This window comes from Cygnus atratus, chromosome 24 (assembly GCF_013377495.2).
Source record: "Cygnus atratus isolate AKBS03 ecotype Queensland, Australia chromosome 24, CAtr_DNAZoo_HiC_assembly, whole genome shotgun sequence".
Classification (NCBI taxonomy): Eukaryota; Metazoa; Chordata; class Aves; order Anseriformes; family Anatidae; genus Cygnus; species Cygnus atratus.
Genome location: NC_066385.1, coordinates 4854646 through 4879998, shown reverse-complemented (window position 1 = coordinate 4879998; position 25353 = coordinate 4854646). Strand labels below are relative to the sequence as shown.

The 25353-nt window shown below is 62.0% G+C and overlaps 2 protein-coding genes across 2 annotated transcripts; both read right to left on the bottom strand.

Moving 5' to 3' along the window:
- Nucleotides 1–550: 550 nt before the first annotated feature.
- On the bottom strand, nucleotides 551–13778 carry ARL8A (ADP ribosylation factor like GTPase 8A). Its single transcript, XM_035561620.2, has 7 exons — nucleotides 13435–13778; nucleotides 5693–5773; nucleotides 4850–4923; nucleotides 2887–2980; nucleotides 1743–1810; nucleotides 1028–1098; nucleotides 551–897 (listed from the first exon to the last, which is right to left on the bottom strand). Exons 1-7 carry the CDS (start codon nucleotides 13555–13557, stop codon nucleotides 848–850), a joined length of 561 nt encoding a protein of 186 aa, XP_035417513.1. The 5' UTR covers nucleotides 13558–13778; the 3' UTR covers nucleotides 551–847.
- Nucleotides 13779–19978: 6200 nt separating this feature from the next.
- Nucleotides 19979–25112, bottom strand: PTPN7 (protein tyrosine phosphatase non-receptor type 7). Its single transcript, XM_035561361.1, has 9 exons — nucleotides 24982–25112; nucleotides 24660–24843; nucleotides 24217–24301; nucleotides 23810–23886; nucleotides 22674–22811; nucleotides 21875–21985; nucleotides 21260–21417; nucleotides 20579–20692; nucleotides 19979–20072 (listed from the first exon to the last, which is right to left on the bottom strand). The coding sequence occupies exons 1-9, from the start codon at nucleotides 25110–25112 to the stop codon at nucleotides 19979–19981; spliced, it is 1092 nt and encodes a 363-aa protein (XP_035417254.1).
- Between the last annotated feature and the right edge of the window lie 241 nt (nucleotides 25113–25353).

Below are 25353 nucleotides of genomic sequence, written 5' to 3'. Positions count from 1 at the left end.
GACCAGCAGGGCCAGCCCCTGCTCCCCCGCTGGGGGGCTGCTGGGCTCCCCCCCTGTGTCAGCACCAGCCCCTGGAGCAGCACGGCTGGGGCAGGATCCGGCCCAGGCAGGGGGGGCACAGGGCTGGGGGGGCGATGCGCCCAGGGCAGCGAGGAGAGGCCGGGGCAGGGGGGAGGCAACGTGGTTGTGGTGGGTCCCCGACCTGACCCCAGCCTCACAGGGGGGCAAAGAGCCTTGGGGAGGGGGGAGGAGATGGCATTGCCCCTCCCCAAAACCCTGCCCGTGGGAGGTGGAGTTTGGGAGGGGCAGGGCAGGCAGGCTCCCCGCACCCCCAGGATGCTGCACCCCTGGGGGGGGTTCACCCCGGGAAGGGGTGAGGGAGCCCCAGGGGACCTGCCCGGCTCCTTCCTGGGGGCCGCTTGCTGTCACCACCCTCATCTTCCTCCTGCCACCACCCTCATCTTCCTCCCGGTGCTGACCCTCAGCCGGCCTCGGGGGCCCACAGCCTTCCTACAGCTCCCGGGGCCCAGTTTAGTAACAGCGCTAGCTCTTAAATTAAAAAATTAAAATATATATACATATATATATATACTGTATACACAGACAACAACAGAACAGTGCCAAAACGGGAGGAAGAGACAGAGAGAGGAGAGGAGAGGAGGGCAGAGTCGGACATGTTCTTTACAATAAAAACAAGGGCTCCGCCTCAATGCGAGCGGAGTTTGGGGTCCCCTAAAAATACCCATCTAGAGAGAGAGCTGGAGGGACAGAGCAGGAGAAGGAAGGGGGGGGGGGCATGGGCTTGTACAATGGCATCTTCCCGACCCGAGCTGCAGCCTGCGGGATCTCAGCTTCTCCTGGACTTCGAGTGCTGAATAAGCCACTGTAGGGTGATGTCTGCGAAGGCAAGGGATGGTTACAGCCTCTCCCTCCAGCCGTCGCCCCTTGTCCTGTACGTGGGGAACAGCCTGGGTGCGCTGCAGCACCCCTGCTCCCCCCCGTGGCACCCCGAGGTGCCGGCACTCACCGATGTTGTCCTTTTCTTTGCAGGAGATGGAGTAGCAGCAGATCTCTCGGTCCTGGATGGCGGAAAGGTTCCTGCGGGAGAGGGCGAGCTCAGGCTGGCTGCTGCAGCCCCCGCGGGTCTGCACCCACGGGAGGTGTCCCTGGGGAGCCTTTCAAAGGGTCCCCTTGGAGCCAGGCACCCTTGCCAGGGAAATGTCACCCCAACCTCCTGGGGACCTCCAGACAGGACAGGTGAGGACGCTGGCGCACGGATCCTGCCGGCTGATGGGCAGGTTTGTGCTCAGCTCACTGCGGGGGCTACGTGAGGGGCAGGGGGAACACGGCCCCAAGGAGAGCCTGGCCAAGAAACCACACAGCTTCCCTCGGAGCATCCCAAAACACTGCTGGGAGATGGGGCACCAAGGATTTGGGACTGCACGGGGTGCCCCCAGGACAGGGGTGGTGCTGAGGTGCCCAGAGCCACAAATGCAGGGCCCAGCCCTCCCTGGGGTGGCGAGAGGCCCCGGGGCTGGAGCAGGAGGAAGGCAGGGAAGGGGCAGGACCCTGCGGGACCCCACACCGCCTCCGAGCCCCGAGCACCAAGCCCTGAGCACGGCCGGGCCCCCGCGCCCCCCTGTGGCACAGGGAGCCCAGGCGCCAGGCCCTGCTCCTCCAGCCGGGGTGCTGGGGACAGGATGTGTCCCAGCTGGGCACGGAGCAGCCGCCAGCACACTCACATCTTCTCGATGAGCTCCTTCTCATCCAAGGCACCGGGGAGGTCTCGCTTGTTCCCCAGGACTAGGACCTGCAGAAGGGGAGAGGGGACACGTGAAGCTCCTGGCCGCCAGCCCAGGCAGGGGATTGCTGCTGGCACCCAGAACCAGACCCTGCTGGGACGTAAGGCAGCCCTGGGCACTTCTCCAGGGGGTACCTGAGTAGAGAAAACCCCCTCAGCAGGCAAGGAGAAGGCAGAGCCCTTCAATTAATAGCCTAAACTAGCTCACGCACAGCATCTCCTGGGTACTTTCTATTCCCAGTGAGAGGCTGGCCCCACACAGTACCCTCCCTGGAGGGCACCCGATCCCCCCGTGCCACATAGGACACTTCCAGGAGCATTTACCCCAGAGCAAAAACCACGAGTGGAAGTGGAGGGGCTAAAAGCGCCGTTATCAGGACCCGCCCAGTAAGGGCAGAGCTGTTTGCACCAGCCACACATCTCCTGCTTCACGGCTTTTCACACCCACAAAGACATCCTCAGACCACGCAAAGCGAATAATCACCGGGCAGGACCTCCTGAGCGCGCCACGGACGGGGACAGGAGGCTGCAGCTGCCTTCCTTCCCCAGGGGAATTAGGGTTTCTGCGAGCAGCGCGGCACCCCCGAGCTTACACTTGGAGTAGACTTGTTCTCGAAAAAAAAAACCAAAAGCACTCAGAAGTGCTGCAAATGCAGCATGTTATGTCAGAAGCTTAAATTAGCTGGCAGCGAACGCCTGGGATGCGCTGCGAGGTCCTAGATCAGCTCCTCCCAAGGGATGCCCGTTCGGGATGCTCTGTTGGTGTCCCACCCCGGCACGCTCGGCGTGCCCAGCACCGCCGTGGGTCCCACCCCAAACGTCACAGCCACGCAGCTGCCCTCCTAGGCGATGAGACCCCCCCTAAATCAGGTGCGGATTCCTGCAATCTCACCCGTAAGGGGGTTTATTTTGGTCTTTTCTACACCTCCCTCCGAGCTGTGAACGAGCTCTGTAGCCCGGCCCTGGGCTAGGAAGCATCGGTCCCCAGCTCCTGCGGGGGTGCAGCGGGGTTGGGGATCCCCCCCTGACCCCGTTGGCAGCGGGGAGCCCCCCCCGCAGGGCGCCCTGCCCAGGCAGCAGCTCACCGGGATGCCCTGGAGCTGCGGCTTGTCCAGCAGGTTGTGAAGCTCGTTCTTGGAGGCCTCTATCTTCTCCTGGTCGGCGGCATCCACCATGTACCTGCACGGGAAGGACACGCTGAGCGCAGGCACCCGCGGACGTACCGGCGCGTCCTGCTGCGCTCGGGTCCCCGCCAGCACCAAACCCTCCTTCTGCCCTCGCACCCCCAGGGACTCCACGGCCCTCCTGGGGTGAAGGAGCCCTCAACATCCCCCGGGGGGCTTCACCCTGCTGCCCACCAGGGAAAAGTGACAGGTAGGGCTGAACGTGCCCTGGGGAGGAGCTGCAGGGCACACTGTCCCCAAGTGTCCCCGAGATGCTCGCCTGCACGCAGCCACCTCCTGATGGAGGCACTCAGAGCAGAGGATGCCGAGCAAGAGCTGCAGCAGACAAAGACGTAGTGGGAAGAGCCTCGGTCCTGCACCAGCAGGGAATAAGGGAAGACACGGTGCCAAAACCACAAGAACCGTCACGGCATGGGGACGGAGCTGCCTGCTCTGAAATGAGCCGGGATGCCCAGAGAAGGGCCTGGGGAAGGCAGCAGCCAGCAGTGCTTGCTCTGGGTAAATGAGGGGAGATTCAGCGAAGGAGTTTAGCTCTTGGGGGTTTACACCCATCCTGAAAAGCACGAAAGTGAAGCCAAAGGAGAGGAGAGGAACTGACCAACGCAGACTTTATTGTACAGATCAAGAAGTTGAGAGAGAAGAAGTGAGAAACACCATCAAGATCCTCAGGCCTCATTAAAAACGGGAAAAGAGCCTTCAGCTCCTTCGTAAGGCGTACGACACGCACTGCTGTGCTGGGAGGAGGGGGGAAAAACGTGGCACTGCCTGCTGGCATGGCAGGCAGGGGGGCTGAAGGCAAGAGAAAAGGGACGTGACACAGCCCAAGGTGAGGAGTGCAGGCTGGAGCGCATCCTGGATGGCCACGGGCCCCTCCTCTCCTCCCAGCAGGACGGCTGCTTTGGGAAAATGCCTGGTTGGAATGCTGCGAGGCAGCGAAAGGATGTGCTCCTGCTACATGGCCCCATCGGTTACGCACGGCTTTCCCGTGTGGGACAGGACCCTCGCGTGCTGAGAAACCAGCCCAAGCACCATGCAAGAGCTGCAGAAATGCCCCCGAGCTGCAACCCAGGAGCGAGCCGAGGGCTCTGCCACGTGCGGAGCTCGTTTTTAAGACATCCCCATCCCTCCTCACTCACCAGCCCTGCAGTTCAGAGGGGCCGTACAGAAAACCAGCCCTCCCCAAATCCCAGGGCACGGTCAGCTGGTGAAGAACAAAACGATCTGATTTTCTACCTGGGTTTAAACAACGCTGACCTCGGCTCCCAGGGAAATATTTGTCCTTAGGAGCACGCAGCCTGCTTCCTATGGATGTCTTGCCAGACTCATCCCCACCCCGGACTCTCTGGGACGGAGCTTGCTGCAGGATTTGCCAGCAGGGGACACGCGGAGACACTCGGAGGCTGCTGACAGGCAGCAGCAAGTGTTGCAGGCTCCTCTAGGCACAAAGTTCACCCGGCAGCACACAAACACCGACCTGGGAACGTGCTGCTGGCCATTACCCTCTTGGAAAGGGCCGTGCGACACGGGGACCTTTGCTCAGCGCCCCCCCGACGACCAGGGGAAAGCAGAGGAGCAGGGAAAGGCAGGGAACACAGCCGGGCTGAGGGACGCTGAGCACAAGGGAAGGGTCCCCCACGGCTGTTATGCTGCAGAAACTCGAGCTCCTGTTGCTGCCCGTGCTCAAAGCCTGTGGGGGCACCGATTGCAGCACCCTGCACCGTGCCAGTCCCAGGGGAAGCAACCCCGGCAGCAGAGCCAGCTCAGCCCTGCTCAGCACCCTCGGGTAGGGTGACAGGGACAAAGGGACGGTGCCCCCCCCGGCCGGCCAAGCTCTGCCTCGATGCGCGCGCTCGCGGATACTCACACGATGGCACTCACTCCACGGCAGTACCGCTCCCACATGCTGCGGAAGCGGGGCTGGCCGCCGATGTCCCAGAGCTGTGACGGGGAGAAGAAGAAGGTGGCATCACCCGCTGCCCGGCCCCGCACCGCAGGGAGCCCCCCCGCGTGCCCCAAACCAGCCCCATCCCCTCCTCCTCGCCCACCAGTGCCTGGTCTCAGACCCAAGCTGGGGGCTCCAGGTTTGATAAAGACACAAGGAATCCTCACAAGGAGCTGGAGAGCAACTCACCCGGGTGCAACAAGCCTCCGGTCGCGTGGAGAGGGCCCCTGGCCAAAGCCTGGGGTCTCTTCCCCATGCCCACCTCCCCGGGAGCCCAGAGGATGCATTTCAAAGTACTCAGCTTTGCCCTCAGAAATGCTGCAGCAGGCAGAGATGCCCACCCAGCTTCAGACTGAGCTGCAGCAGGAGACACCCGGCCCACAGCCATCTCCTCCTGCAGCCTGGGGACCTGCAGGACCCAGGACGGGCAGGGGTCTCCCCTCCCTTTACTCTGGAGGCCCCGACCCCAGCTGCAGGCCCTGACCTTCCTCCCAGCCCTCCCACCCTCAGCAAGGTGACCGTGTCTGCGAGTCCCTGCCAGCAAGCCAGAAGTAAAACAAAGCCTCCAGCCGTGCAGCCTGGCTCCTGCTGCAAGGATTTACATCTCCTCTATCCTTATGGTCTCCTCCGGAGGGTATCTGCAAACCCCAGGGGGCAGATCCTCCTAACTGCAGCCTCCTTCAGCCCCCAGCAGAGCCCACAAGTCTGCCTTCAACCCGTCTCCCATCCCAAGATCGCCCCCCGGGTTTATTTTCTGTACCCCACCTTTATGGTAACGTTGCCCTTGGTGATCTTCCTCATGTTGAAGCCCACGGTCGGGATCATGTCTTCGTTGAACTGGCCTGACTGCAAGGCAAATCGGATCGTGTCAGGAGGCTCGGAAACCCACCAGCCTGCCCCGAGCAGCTCAGCAGGGCTGTGGGTGACAGCCTGGCTTCTGATAACCCCAAATCCTCTGCCAGGCCCGTGCAGGTCCCTCCTTAAGGGAACAAAACGAGAGCGGAGGGGACAGAGGCAGCACAGGGACACGCTGCCGCTGCCTGCCCTGCACCAGCTCTGGCCCAGGAGCCCTCCAAGGTGACTTTGGGCACACGCTGAGGTCCCGCTCACAAAATCCACATAAATCCAGGAGGAAACCCTGCGGCCTGAGACCTTCCCCTCGAAGGGGAGCAGAGAACACGCTCAGCCCAGCGAGAGGCCACCCGTCCCCACGCACCACGAGGGACGTGGAAGTCCTGCAGGAGCCGCCGCAGACGGCACAGCTCCCCCCCGGCCACCCTCGGTGGCTCAAAATCTGTTCCTCTAGGGCTCCTGGGGGGGTTATTTTAGTTCCCACAGCCCTCGGAAAGGGAAATCCGTGCCATTTTCTGCTAAGCACAATTTAGTGCCTGGTGGGGGGGGGGGGGGGGGGGAGGGGGGGGGGGCGACCCGCCTGCCCAGACCCACCGCGTCAGCAAGTCCTCAGGGTTCTCCTAACCCCCCCCAGCAGCCCCGCAGCACGCGCTGCTTCCGCTTCTCCTTTCCTTTCTGCCTCCTGGCAACAGACAACGGCAGCCAGGTCTCCGCGAGCACCCCAAAACCACCTCGGGGACGAGCAGCTGGGGCTGGGAGCAGCCAGGAATTCCTCCAGCTATTCTGACACGGGGGGCGGCTCTCATGTACCCAGGTTCGACCCAAAATGCGGCTTCACCAGCCAGGTTTTGGGGTATCGCCGAGCTTTGACTGGAAGATACGATCGCTAGAGGTCTCTTGGGTGCTGCAGGATCCCCGAGGGATCCTACCAAGGGAAGGGGACGACTCAAACCCCCTCCCGCTGCCCACAAAGGCCAGGCTGGGAAGGTGACACGGCGCGGTGCAGGATGGATCGCACGCGGTCCCCGCGTTGTCCTGGCACCCATGGGTGCCCCCCCGGCACGTCTGCCCGCTGCCAGCCCCAGGACCGGCCCTCTGAGGCCCCGTGGCCAAGCAGAGCACCCCTGAGCCCCCCAGCCCAGCTGCAGGAGTGCAATAAGGCCACTGGGTGCATCTTGTCCCCAGATTTGGGGTCACAGCATCCATGCTGACCCCCCCCCCCCCCCCCCCAGACCCTGCCCAGACGCATCGACCGCTCGCGAGGAAGACGGGAAGCAGCACCAGGAGGGATTCCTCCAGCGGGCGCACAAATCCTGCCAGGAAAGGTCAATTTTGGGGCTACATCGTTGGGGCCAGGTCTCTCCACAAGCTGGCTCAACCCTGCAGTGCAGCAACCCCTCCGACCCTTCCTACTGGCCCCAAATTCGGCCGTGCCGGGTCAGGAGTAGCAAGTTAGCAGATTTTTGCCCCCCCCCCCCTAAAAGTCCAGCTGAGCATCCTGAGGCACAGAGCCAAAGGAAATCTCCCCCGGGCGGCCAGGCCAGGCCAGCTCAGGGAGATTTCTGAGCGATTTCTCAGCTCCCACGCCACAACGCCGACAATTAACAAAAGCCAAACAGCTTCGGAGGGTCGAGGGTCTGGGGCCCGGCTCTGCACCGCCCCTCAGCTTGAAAATTCAAGCTCCCAGGCTGAAACCCCGAATTCCTCACCGTGCCGCCTCGCAGCGCGAGCTACCGCATCCCAACGGGGCTGCGCTGCTCTCCTCGACCTGGCGCTGGGCACACCCAGCACCGTGGTCCCCAGGGACCTCGGGAGCAAAAAATTCCCTGGGGACACATCTGGGGGTAGCCACCAGGCTGGTCTGGGAGCCCAGGAGATGCCAGCAGAGCCCACGCTGCCCTCAGCCCCAGGTACGACGGTGCTCTCCAGGACAGACTCATCCTCCTCCCTGCAATGCAGCTGTGTGGTTTTTTTTTTTCTTTCTTTTTTTTTTTTTTTTTATGATACTTAAGATAAAGAAGGGTGGTAAAACAGAAGCCCTGTTTCTTTCAGGAAAACCAGGCTTCTCAGATGGAAGAGAAAATCCTTGGGCTGCTTTTGCTTCTCCGGCACCGCACCGCAGCCCCGAACGCCCCCGGACCACGGCACGGACCCGGGGCAGCCGCAGGAGAGGGACACCCAGCGGCCCCCTGCAGCCCCCGAGCCCTGGGGACACGGCACAGCCGCAGGGTGCAGGAGGCACCTCTGTACCAGAGCTGCTGCAACATTCGTTCTCACCTCCAGACAGCCCCTGGCACTGCCGACAAGCTCCCGAGCCGTTTGCCCTCATCTGGGACACGTCCGTGACGGCACCCCCACGGCACCCCAAGCCTGTCCCGCGACGCAGGGCAGCAGGCAGAGGTCTCCAGGTGCCGTGGGACGAGGCAGAGGTGCCAGCTCCTCCCGTAGCAGCCCTCCTGATGGAGGAAGAGCCCGGCACACATCCCCAGGCGTGCCGGAGCCACGCGGCACCGCTGGGCTGCAGCCGACCCAGCCTGAGCGAGAAAGGCCCCAATGACGGGACCCTAAAGGCTCCCCAAAGCCCTAAAGACCCCAAAGGCTCCCAGAGACGTGCTGTTTAACCCGTTCCCCACCCCAAAACGCCTCCATGCCCTGCTCTGACACGGCCAGCACCCACCTGCCCCCTCCCCACGGTCCAACCCCGCTCCGACCCCTGGGCTTTCCGAGGTTGCTCCATGTCCCTCGATCGCCTGCAGAAGCGCAGCGTTCCCATTCCCCCGCTTCCCCCAGGGCTCTGGTTCCCCACGGGCCTCCAGCCGTCGCTCCCCGCTCGACCTCCCCCCCTTCCGTCCTCCTGCTCCCCTTCCTCAGCCGGGTTTAATCAAGGGGAAGCTCCAGGGGATCCCCCAGGTAAGCGAAACAGAGGTGGTTATCGAGTTCTGGGGTAAAAAGTCACCCAGGGAAGAGCGGAGAGGCTGTGGACGGGAACAAAGGTGGCAGCCGAGGGGGAAGGGAATAAAAAGGGTCTGGTGTGCGTAAAGTGTGCTGCTCAGCACACACCTGGCCGTGCCCTGCCCCGGCTTCGCGTCCAGAGGCATCACTGGCTGTGTTGCTGGGGGAAGGACTTTGTGCCCCAGGGGCCCAGCACCAGCAGCCGGGCTCCAAACCCCAGGCCAGGAGGCTGCTGGGGGTTCGGAGCGCCTGCCGGAGCCACCATGGGCTCCGAGGGTCCTCTGGGAGACCCGAGTGCACTTACCCCTGCTGGAGACACGGCTCCGAGCCCGCCGGCCCCAAAGGATAAATCCCCCACAGCACAGCAGGAAAGGAGCCTCGCTGGGCTACAAAGCCTCGCCGGGCTCGTGCCTTCCATCTCCTTGAGATTCCGGGGTGCATCGTGTGCCCCAAAAGGAAAAACCGAATTTTTAACAAAACCCCTGACTTTCTCCGAGGCAGGGAAGAGGAGACCGAGGTAAATATTTCAGCAGTGCCCGCAGAAACCGTTCCGCCTGCTGGAAGCTGCTGCTCCCGAGAAGTCGGGTCAATTAGCGGAGCAAACACGCATAATGGCAATAATTAAAAAGCGGGAGTGATGAAGCCCAGAGCTGGGCCGATGCTGACACATTCACCAGTTTTAGAGGAACTGAGGACTGCATTTATTTTTTGCATTGAAAGGGGAAAAAATAAAAACAGAACACGCCAAACGGGGAACCCAGCGGCGGGCGCAGGCTGTGAAAGCCCAGGGGAGAGACGGGGACGTGGCAAAAGTCCTCTGGTAAGGCTGGAGCTGGGGGATTTATACCACCAGGCCAGGGAAACCCCAGCTCCTGACCAGGCAGGGAAATAAAGCCCCCAGCAGGCTTCCCACCGCCGGTGGTGCTCAGCTCTTCCACCTGGATCCAGCTCCGCAGGGTTTGGAGCGCAGAGCTCCGACCCACGCCGCTGTAGGCTCCCGCCGCCTCCTAACTTCACACCCTGCAAATGTTTACATTCTGCTGGGGCTTCCTTTTCAGTTTGTGCTCTTTAATTAAAAAAAAAAAAAAAAAAAAAAAAAAAGGAGTAACTGCAACACTCCTTAAGGAGCTGCGTCCGGACCTCGGGTTGTGCCGAGGGGTAACTCGAGGACCTCACCTGGGCTGCTCCCACTCAGCATCCTCACTACCCTCAGTGCCCAGGGGGCTTCACCTGTGCGGGCTGGGGTCGGCACAGGATGGGACGTGCACGGTGCTGAGCGCCGGGCTGGGTGCACCCACCCAGGGCACCCACATCCACCCGTGGGCTGGATCCCGTGGCACCAGGGCCGGCTCACGGCCCTGCCACGCTCTGCTCCTCGGGGCAAGCCGCCGGGCTCGCTGTGGGTTCCTGCCAGGAGCAACGGAGACGGTGCCCAGCAGAAAGGGGAGAGCAGGATGCCCGGTCCTGCTCTGTCCTGCTGCCGCCTGCCCCCTGACCCTCGCCAGGCAGGTGAAAGCTGCTTAAAGCTCTGCTCTGTGCCGCGCGACGCGTACTTGGCATCCTGCTGCCCGTTTTCCTCGGCTCACGCTGGACGAGCTCGCAGCAGCAAGGCTCCTTCTCCGCCAGGAACACGGAGAAATTCGCCCCCCAACCCCACCTCCTCCTGGGTTAGGAGCTCGGGTGCAAGAGAAGCACCAGGCAGGGGCGCAGGGTCCAGCACCACCGGAGAAGCGGTCACGGCACCGAGCTTCTGCAGCCTGCTTCTGGCTGGGAGAGAGTTAATTTCCTTCCGAGCAGCCGGCCCGGTGCCGCGCCGTGGGTTTAGGATGGGAATAAGGCTGGTAACACCCCGACGCGGGTACCACTTCCTTCCCAGCTGCTCCCACCGGGGGCAGGCAGCCAGGACGGCGGGCAGCAGGGATGTGCCGCGCCGCGCCCGGCAGTAAAAAGGGGGGGGAAAGCAGGGTGGGGGGGGACGTTCAGAGCGATGGCGTTTGTCTTCCCCACAAACCATTACGCGCGACGAGCCCTGCTCTCCTGGAAATGGCTGAACAGCTGCCTGCCGGCGGCAAGGAGTGAGCGGGGTCCTCCTCTTGCTTGGCTTGCACACGCAGCTTCTCCTTCACCCGGGGAACTGCCTCTATCTCGAGCTGTGTTTCCTCGCTTCCACCTTTCCCATCCTCTCCCCACCGCTGGGGGAGGTGGGGGGAGCTGAGCCGCGCGGTGCTGAGCTGCCTGCCGGGGTTAAACCACAGCAGAGAGGCTCCTCGGTGTGTGTGCGACGATGGATCACACGAAGCTGTCTGTTTCTGAGCACATCCCACGGCTGAACGTTTCTGACTGCGCCACCGAGGGGATCCCAAAACTCTCGACCCTCCTTTGTGCCCCTCGTCGGCCCCAAACTCCCCTGGGGAACGGGCAGCTGAAAGCTCCTGGTTAAAGCCGAGGTGAAAGCCAAGAGCAGAGGCATTTTACAGCCCCTCAGCCCTCCTTGCAAACAGCCCCTGAGGCTTCAGCTCCCTACAGCCAGGGAAAGAAAAAAGGAGCCTGCGAAGGAAACAGCACCCAGGTCACCCAGGAAAAGTCCTGGTTTACCACCCGATGTGGCTGCCCCCAGCAAAGCCGTCCCGACTTCCAGCAACCTCGATTCAATTTTTGCAGCTGGGTGAAGAACGGCAGCCGCAAGTCCTGGACGCCAGGACGCAAAGCCTCTTCCTCCCGGGGCAGCTCCAGCCCCGAGGCCAGGATGGCTCCGCGGCCTGGGGAACGTCATCTGGGCCCTGGGCACATCTCTGTGCCGAAATCTGACGCTTCTCAAGAGCTCCGTTTGGTTTGTCTTTTTACCCAGAAGCCTGAATCACGGCTACTTCCCCTCCAAGCACTTCTGCTCCACCACCTTCAGGGCAGACGAGATGGTTCAGGCGCTTCTCACGCGGATCCTGTCGGGCTGGGAGTTTTTGGGGTTGGTTTTTTTCCAGCTGCCTCTGCCGAGTCCACGTTTACGGGGCGTTATCTCAAAGGTCACCGCTTATTTTTAGTCTGCGTCCGCCACAAAATCTGAACTTTCCAGACAACTTCGCAGACAGAGGCTGAGCACCTTGCTCAACAACCAGAGCCAAACCGAGTGCCAGGGCGCCGCACACCCCTTGCGGAGCTCCCAGCTCCCCGAACACCCCCAGAAATGAAACCAAACCCACGTGTTGGAGCTTCCCTCGGGACCATCCCCAGCCATTTCCAGCCCCACACGGCCACAGCAGCCCAGCGGGTTTGGGATAAAGCCCCAGCCGGTTAGTTCTAGAGGGAACAGATTATTTTCTCCTAGATTTTTTTTTTTTTACACAGCCTATCTGCCCCTGACGAGGGGGCCAGCAGAGCTTGGGAGCAGGACTGAGCCTGCACATGGCACCGCCACGTCCCACCCTGACACAGGACCTCAGAACAAACCATGGCGGGGACGAAGCGGCCCCCAAAAGGGCTGGTTCTTAGGGTCAGCATCCCTGAGCCACAAAGCTCCCCGCCACCCGAGGCTGGCGCGCGTTTGCTCGGAGAAGGAGCCCAGGACCCGAGCTCTGAGCGCTCCCAAGCAAGCGGCAGCCACCAGGAACAGGGCAGAGACCAGGACACCCAGGCCTCCAGGGCCTGAAGCACATCGGTGCGCTCGTGGGCATCGCCCCTCGGCCTCCAGGCTCCGCAGGGAGGGCATTTTCCATCCCTGATGTGCCCAGCACCGACAGAAACCCTCCCACGGAGCACAGCTGCAGCGCGATGAAGCTCCCAAATCCTCTGCAACCCCCCCCCCCCCCCCCCAGCACCCCGCTGTGGAGCCGAGGGACAACCCACAAAAAAAAAAGGGTCACGGCTGGGAACCGGGACAGCCTCGGAGACGTCTGCCGGGTCCGCCTCCCCCAGCGAGCCCCCCGAGACCCCAAAACTCCCCCCGAGACCCCAAAATGCCCCCAAACAGCGGTGGCACCGTCCCTTTGGGGTGCACCGCGGGCAGGGCGGGCGCGCTTGGGGAGGGTGGCGATAACGCAGCGGTGCCCCAAAAAGCTGGGGGCGACGGGGGCTTCGTGGGGACCCCCCAGGAGCAAAGCTGGCCCCGGGTGGGGTGCGGAGCCCCCCGGCTGCGGGGTTCGGTCCCCTGGGGAGATGAGATGTCCCCAGGGGAGATGAGATGTCCCCAGCGTGGGGACGCACCGGGTCAGCTCCGGCCAGGTGGCCCGGCCCGGTTGGGGCTCCTCGGTGCCGCTGCGACAAAATATTTAAAAAAAAATAAATAAATGAAAAAAAGGCTGGTTTTGGCGCTAAGGGGAGGATGCGGAGCGGCACCCTGCGAGGCGAGGCCGCGGTGGCGGCGAGGCCTGGGGCTGGCTGGGGGCACCCGTGACAAAGCACGGCCTGCGGCGGGGACGGGACCGGGACCGGGACTGGGACCGGGACCAGGACCAGGACCGGGACCGGGACCAGGATCGGGACCGGGATCAGGATCAGGACCGGGACCGGGACCAGGACCGGTGCTACCGGCGGTACCGGGGCCAAACAGCGGTGGCAGGGCCCAGCCGAGCCCAGGCTCCTCGGGGCCGCCCCTACCCGGTCCCGGTGGTCCCGGGGCACGGCGGGGACCCGGCTCGGGGCTGTCCCGGGACAGGGGGGGCGCGGGGGAGGGGGGGGGGGGGGGGGGGCTGTCGGTTCCCGGTGCTCACCGCGATGACGTTGACGAAGGTGGTCTTGCCCGAGTACTGCAGCCCCACCAGGGTCAGCTCCATCTCCTCCTTCCAGAAGAGCGCCCGGAACCAGTCCAGCAGCTTGTTGAAGAGGGCCAGCATGGTGCCGGGCCGTACCGGGACGAGCCGGGACGAACCGAACCGAGCCGAGCCGGGCTGAACCGGGCTGAGCCGGGCCGGGCTGAACCGATCCGGGCAGAACGGATCCGATCCGGGTCGAACCGAGCCGATCCGCGCCGAACCGGGCCGGGCCGCGCCGCCCCGGTATTGTCCCCCGCGCCCCGCCGCCGCCCGCCGCCCGCCGGGTGGGGCCCGCACCGCGCCGCGCCGGCACCGCCGCCCCCTGGCGGAGCGGAGGACACGGGCGGCACCGGCAGGGCGCGGCGGGGCGGGGCTGCGGCGGCCCCCGGGGGGCTGCGGCGGGCATCCTGCACCGTACCCGGCACCACCGGCACCGTGCATCACCGGCACCCAGCACCCAGCACCACCGGCATCCAGCACCCTGCATCGCCGGCACCCGGCACCCGGCATCCTGCACCGCCGGGACCCAGCAGCCTGCGTCCCGCACCGTACCCAGCACCGTGCGTTACCGGGACCCAGCACCCTGCATCCTGCACCGGCGCCCAGCACCACTGGCACCCACCACCCAGCATCCTGCACTACCGGCAATACCCCGGCACCATGCACCACCAGCACCCAGCACCAGCAATGCCCCAGCACCACCAACACCCCAGTACCACCGGCATCCAGCACCCTGCATCACCAGCACCCAGCACCCAACACTATCAGCACCCAGAACCCAGCACTCTGCACCGCCGGCACCCAGCACCATCAGCACCCAGCACCCAACACCACCAGCACCCTGCATCACCGGCACCCAGCACCCAGCACCAGCAACACCCCAGCACCCCGCACCCTGCACCATCAACAACCCAGCACCCAGCACCCAGCACCACCAGCACCCAGCACCCTGCATCACCAGCACCCAGCACCAGCAATACCCCTGCACCCTGCACCATCAACATCCCAGCACCCAGCACCACCAGCACCCCCGCACCCAGCAACCTGCACCACCACCATCCCAGCACCCAGTACCATCATCACCACCAGCACCCGGCACCCAGTATCACCAACATCCCAGCACCCAGCACCATCAGCACCCTGCACCATCAACATCCCAGCACCCAGCACCACCAGCGCCCAGCACCACCAGCACCACCAGCACCCAGTACCACCAGCAGCAACACCCTGCACCACAAGCACCCAGCACCCCCGACACCCCAGAACCACCAGCCCAACACCGCCAACACCCCAGCACCACCAGCGCCCAGCACCCTACACACCACACTCTGCACCCTGCACCCAGCACCACCAGTGCCCTGCACCACCAACACCCCAGCACCCAGCACCCTGCACCCGACACCCAGCAACACCAACATCAGCACCCAGCACCCTGTACCACCAACACCCAGCACCCAGCACGACCAGCACCCAGCACCACCAGGAACCCAGCACCCTCCACAATCAACACCCAGCACCCTGCACCCAGCACCCCCAACACCCTTTCACTCAGCACCCCCCAGCACCCAGCACCCCGCATCGCCCGCGCTGCTGGCACCTATCCTGCACCTCCAAATGCCCCCTCTGGATACGGCCACAGCAGGAAAAATCGTGTCTGGCCAAGGGGCAAAGGCGGAGCAGGAGATGTCCTGCTGCCACCAGTCCTGAGGGATCTTTTGAAAAGACATCTACACAGCCTGCCGCAATGCCAGAGGTCAGGCTGGGCCCTGCAGCCCGGAATCCCCCTGGTTTTCACCCAGCTAAGCTCTGGGGGGGTTAAAGGGGAAATTCAGCTGCTCCCGTGCCCCAGGTACTCGGGATGGTGAGGCTTTGCTCGGCTTTGCCCTTCTGCGTGGATGCTGAGGGCCGGGGCAGCACGCTGCCGGCGAGGCTCAGTTCCATCCAGGCTGGGTTTGAACCAGACCCTAAGGATGAGACCTTCAACACCTTCCCACATTTAGCCCTAACCCCGAAAGGCATTTTTCCCCCATCGCGGGGGGAAAGGCGTTACCGAGGCGCTGTCAGCAGGCTCAGAAGCGATGAGCAGCAGCTCCCAGGTGAATTTCAAGGAGGAGGTGAATCGGCACCACAAACGTTTTTGCTGAGGGGGTTGCATGGCCAAGGAGAGCTCCCGACCAAGCCCACCCCAGCACGGACCCCGCGGGACCCTCACGTGCGGCTCCTTGGCCAGAAAATGCGAAACTGAGCTGTGGTGGGACCTGCCTCACAGCGGGCAACCCGGAGCCCGTGACAATCAAGGGTGCGAATCAGTTTCCATTATGTGTTGTAAGTCACTGGGCAGCTGCTTTTTTGCAGCTTTTTTTTTTTTTTTTTGGTTTTCAGACAGAAACCATTTTGTTTCCGGGGATGCTGCAGCCTGCTGAAGATCCCCGTGCTCTGAAGGGAGGCCCTAAGGAAGCAGCAGTAGCGTTGCTTTCTGTAATTACTCCAGTGCAGCTCCTCATGCCGGTGAAAAATTCAACGTCCTCTGGTTTTTGTGTGTAATTTCTGCCTGAAGATGTTTTTTAACAGATTTCAGCCCGGGGAATGTCCCTCCGCCGGTTTGGGGCTTCCCACCCAAAACGCCCGCAGCACTCGGCTGTTAGCAGAGACTGCCTCCCGGTAGCAGGCCTTGTGCTTCACTCCCTGCTGGAGAAACTTTGTCAAACCCATGCTTTGTTTAAAACAGAGCTCACAGCAGAGACAGGACCTGGTCGAGTCCGTCCCCACACCGGGAGAGACACGAGAAATAGAGCAAAAAAACACCCTTTTCATGCACCGCCCCCCTCCACCCACCCCCGTTTCCTTTATCCCCGATATAAGGGCAGGGTCTCGCAGCAGCACCAACAAATTCGGGGATGCCAGTGATTTCCAGCTGGCAAAATTTGGGGATCCCAGCTCCTCTCCTTGTGGAGGGGGCGTAGGCTGAGCACCGTGGGCTGAGCACCGTGGGCTGCACGAGCCGGACCCGTCCCCGCAGCGCTGTCCCCTGGTGCCACCACGTGCTCGGCGTGCCAGGAGTGGGGACGGGATGGAGCAGCTCGGGGACCTCTCCAGGTCCAAGAACATACCTGAAATTCATGGAAGGTTTCAGTGTGGTTGCTCAACAAAGTTATTTAAAGGAATGAAACTGTCAGGGCTGTGCCCCTGTAGACGTGGGGTGATGGAGGGCTGGTTCTCTGTGTTCCCCACCACGCTGATTAACTGCTGGGTTAACAAAGGGCAGCAGGAGCAGATGTCTCTCCTACACCAGTGTCCGCAGTGCTCCCAGCCACCAGGTCAACCCATCCCTCTGGTGGTGCTGCTGGTGGACCTCGTCCCCTTTGGTGCCACTGCTGCTGGTCCTGTCTGAGATCCTGGGGCCTCTGTGAGCTCCTGGAGCCCCAGAGCTGCCCTCAGGGTGTCAGAGCCTGCCTCAACATTTCTCCCTTGGGGTGTCAAAGCCTGCCTCAACATTTCTCCTTCCTGGCCAGGGGCTTGGTCGTTGACTACTTGGAGCCCACAAGGATGCTGATGGGAGACTTCTCCACAGTTCCATTGCTCGTCTGGCAGGAGACTTGTTACTGAGCATGCAAAACACTTGATTTTGGCTCATCCTACACCAAGGTCCTCTTGTTCCAAGATGGGGGCTCCACTGGCACCCTCCATCAGCTGCAGTGAATTCGGAGCACCCAGGATCTCCTTGCCACCAGCAGCGCCTGTGTGTGCCGCCCTGGTGGTGTGCATGACGTGGCCACCACGTTTTTTTTCTCCCCTCCTAGGCAGCCTCCAGCTGGGTATGCTCCCACAAGAGTAGGAAACGGCTTACCAGTCTGGGAAATCCCAAGTTAAAAGGACAGACACGTGGCAAAAGGACTTTCCTGAGCCCTGGTGGGGACCTGGCCTTTTGGGGATGTGGTCTGTGGGAGTCTGCAGCCCAGAGCCCCCAGAACAGCAGCTCCCTGCCTGATCACACAGCAAAGCAAGGAACACATGTGAAGGAAGAAGGCAGCTGGGTCCATGTCTACAATTTAAGGGAGAGGAATGAGGAACAGCAGCAATCTCAGCCCTGCCGAAAGCTCAGGGGCTTGTTATCAGCCCAGGACACAGAACACGATTCTTCTGCACGGTGTAATTCCTTTTGTTTGCATGCTGGGCACCCCGTGGTCTTTATGGCCAGGGCGAAGCAGTTTCCCAGGCCACTGCTGTCAGCCTGACACAGCCAGGCCAGACCGAGCCCATGGCTTTGCCCCTGCCATTGCAGGAGCCCTGGGAAGGGGTCTGGCAATAACACAGGCAATAGCCCAGCATGGCCCCGAGGAACAATGAGCCTCGGGGAATAAATACAGGGAGGATGGGGAGATACCCAGATAGTGTGTGGTAACAGCCTGATAAGTGTCTTGTACAGATAGATCTGGTAGAATTGAGATTGGAAGGCAGGAAAACTGCGTAACTGATTATAATCTGCATCAGAGAGCTCAGCTGGCAAAACTCCCAGCACCGATAGGAAATGCGAGAGGGGCTGACGGCATCCCCCTGCAACTGGTCCCAGCCCCTGCTGCACGCCTCCCCTGGCGGCTCTCCTCCTGAAATCCATCTGCAAGCGTGAGGAAAGGTGCAGAGAAAAGGTGCAGAGGAAAGATGCACGTCCTGCTGTGCAGGAGCGCAGGGAGAGCCCCTGCCATGGTGCTGCTCACAGGCTGCTTGAGCTCCCCTGCTGGACACAACATGGGGATGAAAGACTTGAAATGAGGATGCTGTGGGCCAGCTGGATAAAACCTGGATCAGCCGAGCTCAAAACTTCCACTGGCAGCTTAAGAGGGGCAGCAGCGTGATGTTAAAGGGTTCCCCAATTAACTGAGAAGGCAAAATCCTGAGCCGGGGATTTTGAGCTTTGCTCTCCCAGAGACTCGTGGGGGCTTTGTGGGCTCTCCAAGAGCCTGGCGGAGGGTGGGAGCCCTGCAGAGAGCGGGGTACCCCTGCAGCACCCATCCAGGCAGGCTCACCCACACGGGGAGCCACGAAGGTCTGAGCTGGCAGCCAGCACGGGGCAATTCCTTGGCCGGAGCATCCAGACACCTTGGTGGAAGGATGGCCCTGCACCTGCAGACACGGGGTTTTCCTGCTGTGGGGCCAGCACCGGGGTTGTTCCCGGGGCTGTGGGGAGGCTGTGTTAGCAGGGGGACTCTCACGGTCACTCTTCCATTCACTCTGAGACATTTCTCCAAAAGGATTTGTCCCCCATGGTGGGCAGATGCTTCGCCGTAGCTTTGTTGCTCTATAGCAGGTGCCCTGGTGAATGCTCCACCTGGAAAGTTTGTACATGAGAACGACTGGTAAGGACCACCGAGTTTGGTACTTATAACTGGTGAGATTAGGCAGAAAAAGCTGGATTCTGCTCACTCCCCATTCCTGGACAAGGCTGCTTCACTCGCTCACTTACTGCTTTTATACAGCAAAAAGTCCTCAGAAGGATGTGTGAAGCTCACCAGCTGAAAACCGGAATGGAATAGATTTAAAATATTTTATGGAATATTTCCATTTCCATTCTTTGCGCTAAAATGTTTCACTGAATTTATCAGTGAAAAAAAAAATAAAATAAAAACTAAACCTGGCTATTATTTTGCTCCGATTCCAACAACAACAACAACAAAAATGAACAAAACCAAACCCTGTGTATTATTTTGCTCTGATTCCAACAAAAAAAAAAAAATTAAAAATGAGAACACGAAGCCCCAACCCTCATGTAACAAAAGGCTGGGTGGCCGTGGGGAACAGGTTGCTGGCAGCACTGCAGACACACTCGGGAGTCTCCTCTACTTTAGGGCTGGAGAGAAGGCGATGGCTGAGGGCAGAGAGGAAAGCAAGCCACGTAATGGCGGCAACCGCCAGTGTGCCTTTGGCACCAAATTGTCAAGGTGGGTCTTTAGGAGGACACCTTCTTAGTACCGAGGTGTGTCTTATTTGTCAGGGTGGATCTCTAGCCAGAAGAGCATTGAGGAGAGTTTGGAGCAAGCCCGGCCCCGCATGGGGCAGCCTCTGCCCGTGGGCGATGTGCAGCCCGGAGAGGCTCCGGTTATTTCCCTGTAACAGTGCCGGCTCCACATCTAGCAGGATGCGGATTTCTGGGCGGCTACAAGGCAAACCGTAGCCTTCAGATCCTCCGCATGGCTTGCTCTTCTGGTTGAGGAGAAAACAATTTAAAAAGGCAAAGCTTCTTTCCACGGGTGGGATCCGCCTTGTGCCAGCAGCAGGCACCCTGAGCACCCCCTGCATCCCCTGGGCAACCCCCTCCCGAAGTTTTTCTTGTCCCCGGGGTCACGATGCCTGGATCCCGATGGGTTTTCTCAGCCGTGGTTCTCCAGGGAGGCTTCCCCACGCCGTGCTGCGTGGCCGGGCAGAGGAGGAGCGGGCTCAGTGGAGGCAGCCCCGAGGCTGGCACCGGGGAGGTCGGAGCGAGGCCGGGCAGCAGTGGAGCCCAGCGCTAGCGGCCTCCCTCCTCCGGCAGCTGGGAAGCGTACAGAGCTAGAGTGTGATGGAGGAACTGGTACTGCTCGCTCGTCTGGATCATCCCGCCCCTGCAAGGGAAGGGCAGGAGCCGCTGACATCGCCAAAGCTTTCGGCACACGGACGTTCCTGCGTCACCCACCCTGCCCGGGTGAACCCAAAACAGCCCTGGAGCTCCCCAAAGGGTGCCTGGGCTCAGCAGCATTGCTGGGCTGTTCAAAATGCAGATCAGCAGCGGTTTGGGTGGTAATTCTACCACTGCTTCTCTCTAAAGGCAGCAAATCAGCGCGGTTCTGAGTTCAGCGGCTGGGCTGGAAGGAGCGCGCCAGCTGCCAGGTTTGGGGCCGCTCTCCCTCGTGTCCTCAGATCCCCAGAGCTACCGTAACCCTGACAGCAGAACCAGCCCATGGGCACTCTTTGCTGCTGCCATATCTCCATCTTTCAGAAATCCAGTTTCCATCAAAATTCATCCTCCACACCTTTTTGTTTTGCCCGTCCCCACGCTCCCCCCTATCCCTCCTCCCAGGCTCGGCACCCAGCAGCACCCCGCGAGGGGCAGCCTGCCCCGAGCACCGACCTGTCAATGCGGAGGTGGCATACGATGCCCAGGATGTCCACCTCTCCTGTGTCCTTCAGCTGCTGGCACCCGATCCTGGTGGCGATGAAGCAGCCCGTCCGGCCGATGCCTGCGCTGCAGGATGGACACGGCTGTGCTGAGCACCCACAGCACTGCTCTGTCCAAGCTGGATGCAATCCCTGACTGGTGTGCTGCCCTGATTTATTCCTAGAGGGATTTAGGGTCCCAGTCCTGGGTGTAAGACCAGCATTCTTAGCCAGGCACCACCAGATTCAGGCTGGCACCACTGCAAGGGGGTCTTGTCGTGGTGCCCAGCCCAGCCGAGCCCTCTCTGGGAGCCCAAAACCAGCCTGTGCCTCTGTCCCTGCATGGTGCAGGGACTGTGGAAAATGTTCAAAGGCCACCTCCTCCAGGGGGGCTGCCACGGGTCTGGTGGCTGGATCCTGGCCCTGCAGAGCTCCCCTGCTCCCTGCTCTGTGTCCACAGAACTGGGAACAAACCAGGTCTTTTTACTGGGCGCTGTGCACCGTGCCAGTGCTGCCATCCCAGTGCCAGGGCAGGAGTTAGTTTGAACGCATCTGCCCGAGGAACGCCAGGAATTTCTGCACCCCAATGGGACCAGTTCATGGGTGAGGGTGACCCCAAGGCAGGGGACATATGGGGGCGAGGGGGACGCGCTACCTGCAGTGCACAATGATGGGCCCCGGGCTGGCCGCAGCCTGCAGCGTCTCTTCCACCTTGGACACCAAGTGCAGCAGGGGCTTGGCTGACTCGGGTGTCTGCTGGTCCGGCCAGGAAGGGAAGAGGATGTGTTTGACCTGGCGGCGTTCACCTTGCAGCTTTTCCAGCACAGAAGGAAGAGAAATAAGGATGTGGAAGCACAGACTCACCGTGCGGGGCCAGAGGGAGGTGCGGAGCTGTGCTCAAGCAGGGCTGGGCAGCCTGTGCCCACCTCACCTGCTCTCCTCACCTCTCCTCCTGAGCCTCTGGGAGCGACCCTGGGGCCAGGGACACTTTTGGGTGTCCAAGTGCCCTGTTGGGGTGAGAGCCAGCCATGCCCCAGGACCTCTCCTCCATCCCCAGATGTGGCATGACCCCGGCAGGGAGCAGAAGCAGCACATCCCCGTGCTGTCCCCACAACCCCCCCTGAATCCAGCTTAGGGTGACCACGGAGCACCGACAGGCCTTAAGGCACGGTGCCAAGAGCGACGGGCTGATAGAGAAGCTAGAGAGCCTGGGGGTGTGGGGACATTGCCAGAGTCCCCCGCTGGCCCCCAGGACAGGGCTCGGACTCACCTGGATGGAGAGGTCCCGGACCAGGTACTCCACGCACTCGCTCACCCCCTGCACACGGATGGTGAAGGGGCCGTAGGTGCCTTCCTTCTCAGGCCAGTAGTGGACGCATTTCTGCAGGGATACGGCAGGGTTTGGGGCTGCAGAGGTGCTTGGGGCCCCCACTGGGTGTCTAAGCCGCCCTTTGCTCAGTGCTTTTGGGAAGGGGCATCACCTTCCTTTGGGAAGGGGAGGTGTGGGGGTGCGGGAAAGGTGGAGGTGGACTGATAGGACAGATCCCTCTCCCTCTGCTCCTTTCCTTGTGCCATTCCCTATGGCTTTCAGATCCTGGGGCAGCATGGCAATCCCCATCCACACACGTCCTGCCACCATAAAGGATGCTGCATCGGTCAGGAAAGAGCCGGGGAGTTTCCCCATGCCAAATCCAGCGATCCCAGCCAAGGCACAGTGCCACCACCACACAGGGCACGGCGCTGCTGGCTCCCATCCCCACCTGGATCCACAGCTGGGAGCTCCCAGGGGTTGCCCTAATTCTCTTTATACTATTATCCAGCTGGCAAAGTGTGCTCAGAGAAAGAGAGGCCACCAGAGGGGGAGAGGTGTTGCTGCATGGGGCCAAGGTTGCATCCCAGGGGATCTTCTCCTCCAAGGAGGTAGCCTCTGGGAGCAAAGCAGGGAATCAAGTGGGTGCTCAGAGCCTCCTTTGGCCTCCCACTGCCCTGTGGCTGTTGTTATTACCCCCCCCCCACCCCTTGCCCCAGGCCAGGGTGCTGTGCCGAGGCCAGGAGAGGGATGGCAGTACCTCTTTGCGCTCCTCCAGCTTGGTTATCATGACGATGAGGGGCGCTTCCTCCTGCCACACCATCTCCCAGAAGTCGGTCACGGTGTTCGGCATGGGCCCCTGGGTGGCAATGTACTCCCGGGGGCGCCCTGCGTAGCCCTGCCAAGCACAGGGGCCGTCAGGTATGGGGGTGCGGGGTGCGAGGGGGGTCTGTGTCCCGGCCCTGCCAGTGGTGCTGGAATTCCTCTACAGGTGAAAGGCTGAGCTACACCGGCTATTTCCTCCTAAACCTGCCCTTGAAATCCTTTCATGGACCCGACCAGGAGCTACTGGGCATCCTCTCCATCCTCCAAGCCCGGCAGCGAGCCACGTGCACCCGCTCTCCTTCCAAGCATCCCCAGGTTTTGGGGTGACAGCACGCAGCGTGATGGACGCTTGGCGAGGCAGAGCTCGCTCAGCGAGCAGCACGGAAGGCGTTTTGCCAAGGGCAAAGCAGGAGGCATCAAACCCCACTCCGAACAGGGCCTGGAGTGCTCCCAGCTGGGCCCCACCAGCGCTGCCTCCCCCCAAGGCTGTGGGGGGCACCTCGAGGGGAGGCTGGCAAAGGCTCCTGCCCTGCCCCTGCTCCAGGCACCCCCTGCCTGCACGGCTGCTTCCCAGCAGTGTAAAATATCCAAAGAAAATAGAAAAGCTTGGAGGTGTTTTGAGTCCTGGAGGCAGTCCAGGTCCACTGTTTGCCCCCAAACCACCTCCCAGCACGTCTGCCGGTCCTGCCAGAGGGCACTTCTGTGGGCTGCCTTCCTGAGTCCTGCCTTCCCGTGCTGTTCTCATCATCCACACACCCTCCTCTGCCTCCCAGCACCGCGGCAGGTCACAGGGAGAAGGATGCTGACATGAGAATCGCTCAGAAGGAAGCCGAGGAGCCAGGCAAATCCGGCACCTGCCCGACATGAGCCAGTTTTGGGGTGACGTACGGTCCTGCACAACACGAGGCTGAAGCCAGGAGGGGGCTGTTTGCAGGGGAAGATGCTGGAAGGGTCGAGAGCGAGGTGCTGGGGAGGTCATACCCCAGTGCCCACCTGCGGGGTGCTGTGTGACAGGCGGCGACCCCGACACGCCGAGCTGGACACGGGAGACCAGCAAGGCCGGGCACTCACCGTGATGTAGTTGGCATTTATGTAGCTGTCTTCCTCCTGGTTCCCTGCCCTCCTGAGGCAGACCCGGCTCTCGGGATCTGGAAGGCAAGGCAGCAATTCCCCCAGGGACTGTGATCTCCCTCCCACTGACACCACCTCCAATAACGTCCTCAGCCTTTACACCCCCAGCGATGTGCCCTCAGGATGTGCAAGGCCCCACGGCATCAGAGAGCATCCCAGGCTGGGCTGTTTTGTGCTGCACACCCCAAGGCATCCTCACAAACCACCCCCTGGCACGGCACGGACCCCTGCAGCACAGCCGAGGTGGGAACAAGCACAGCAGGGCCACCGGGGCCACCCGGGAGCGCAGCCACACGTCCCCCTGCTCAGGGCACCTGGGCGGACATGGGGCAAAGGGGAGCACGTACTGGGGAGGATGGTTTTGTATCTGTCCTTGGAGGCATGTCCAGGGATCTCCAGCTCCTCCGGACTGACGAAGTTGGGTGGGATTTTCTGCAGGGGGGGAGAACAATTTTGAGGAAAAGCCTCCGGATGCTGCTTGCGTCCCCTCAGCGTGGCGGGGCTGGCCCCACAGGCAATGGGTCGCTGCCCCAGGACCTGTCGGCATCCCCAGAGACCCCAGCTGCTGGGATGAGCCCCGTCCTCACCCCGGCTGTGGTGGGACACCTTATAGACAGCCCCAGGCTGTGAGAAGAGCTTGGCACTGTGTCCCCCCCCAACGTGTCCTCCCACATCCCCTGCCCCTGGTGCTGCCGGGCTCAGAGCCTTCATCTCCCATGGGAAAGCTCCCAAACCCCACCAGCCCCCCACCGCGAGCATCCCAGTGCGAGGAGGGCGAGGGGCATCTCACCGAAAACTCCTCCTGGAGCTGGGCCAGGCTCTGGGCGCGCTGCTGCAGCTCCTCCTTGCTCAGCACGCGGCTGGACGTCCGCAGGAACTGCAGCGTGATGTCCCGCGGCGTGCAGACGGGCTGGATGGGCTCCACGCTGCCCAGCGAGCTCATGTCCAGCATCAGCGACACGTTGGAGCCCCTCCTGCGAGGCAAAGGGTCCCCGGCTGACCCCCCTGTGGCACAGGCAATGGGGCCAGGCAGGGGCAGGGGGTTTTGGGGAGCCCACGATGGGCAGTGCGGGGTTTGGGCTGCGGGCATCATCCTGCCTGGCCGTGCTCACCTCTCCTGGAGCCGCACGTGTTTCTTAGCGGACGGGCTGGGCTTCTCCGTCCTCTCCATGTCCCCCCTGGCTGCCCGCGGGGTCAGGCTGCCCTTATGAACTCCGGAGCACACCAAGCAGGTCTGTACCATGCTGCGGCAGCCACGGAGCCCTCAACCTGAAGCACGGCGGGTGGCAGCGGGCGGCCCTCAGCTCCCGAGGGATCAAGGAGCCATCAGAGGAGAAGCAGCTGGAAAACACAAGGCGGGTGAGAGAGGTGCAGTGAGGCTGCCAACCCCCTTGGTGGGGTGTCCAGAATGGGGCTGTGCCGGAGCAAGGGATGGGGTTTGGGTGCTCAGCTGCCCTGGCACTGTGGGCCCCGCTGCCAGCACC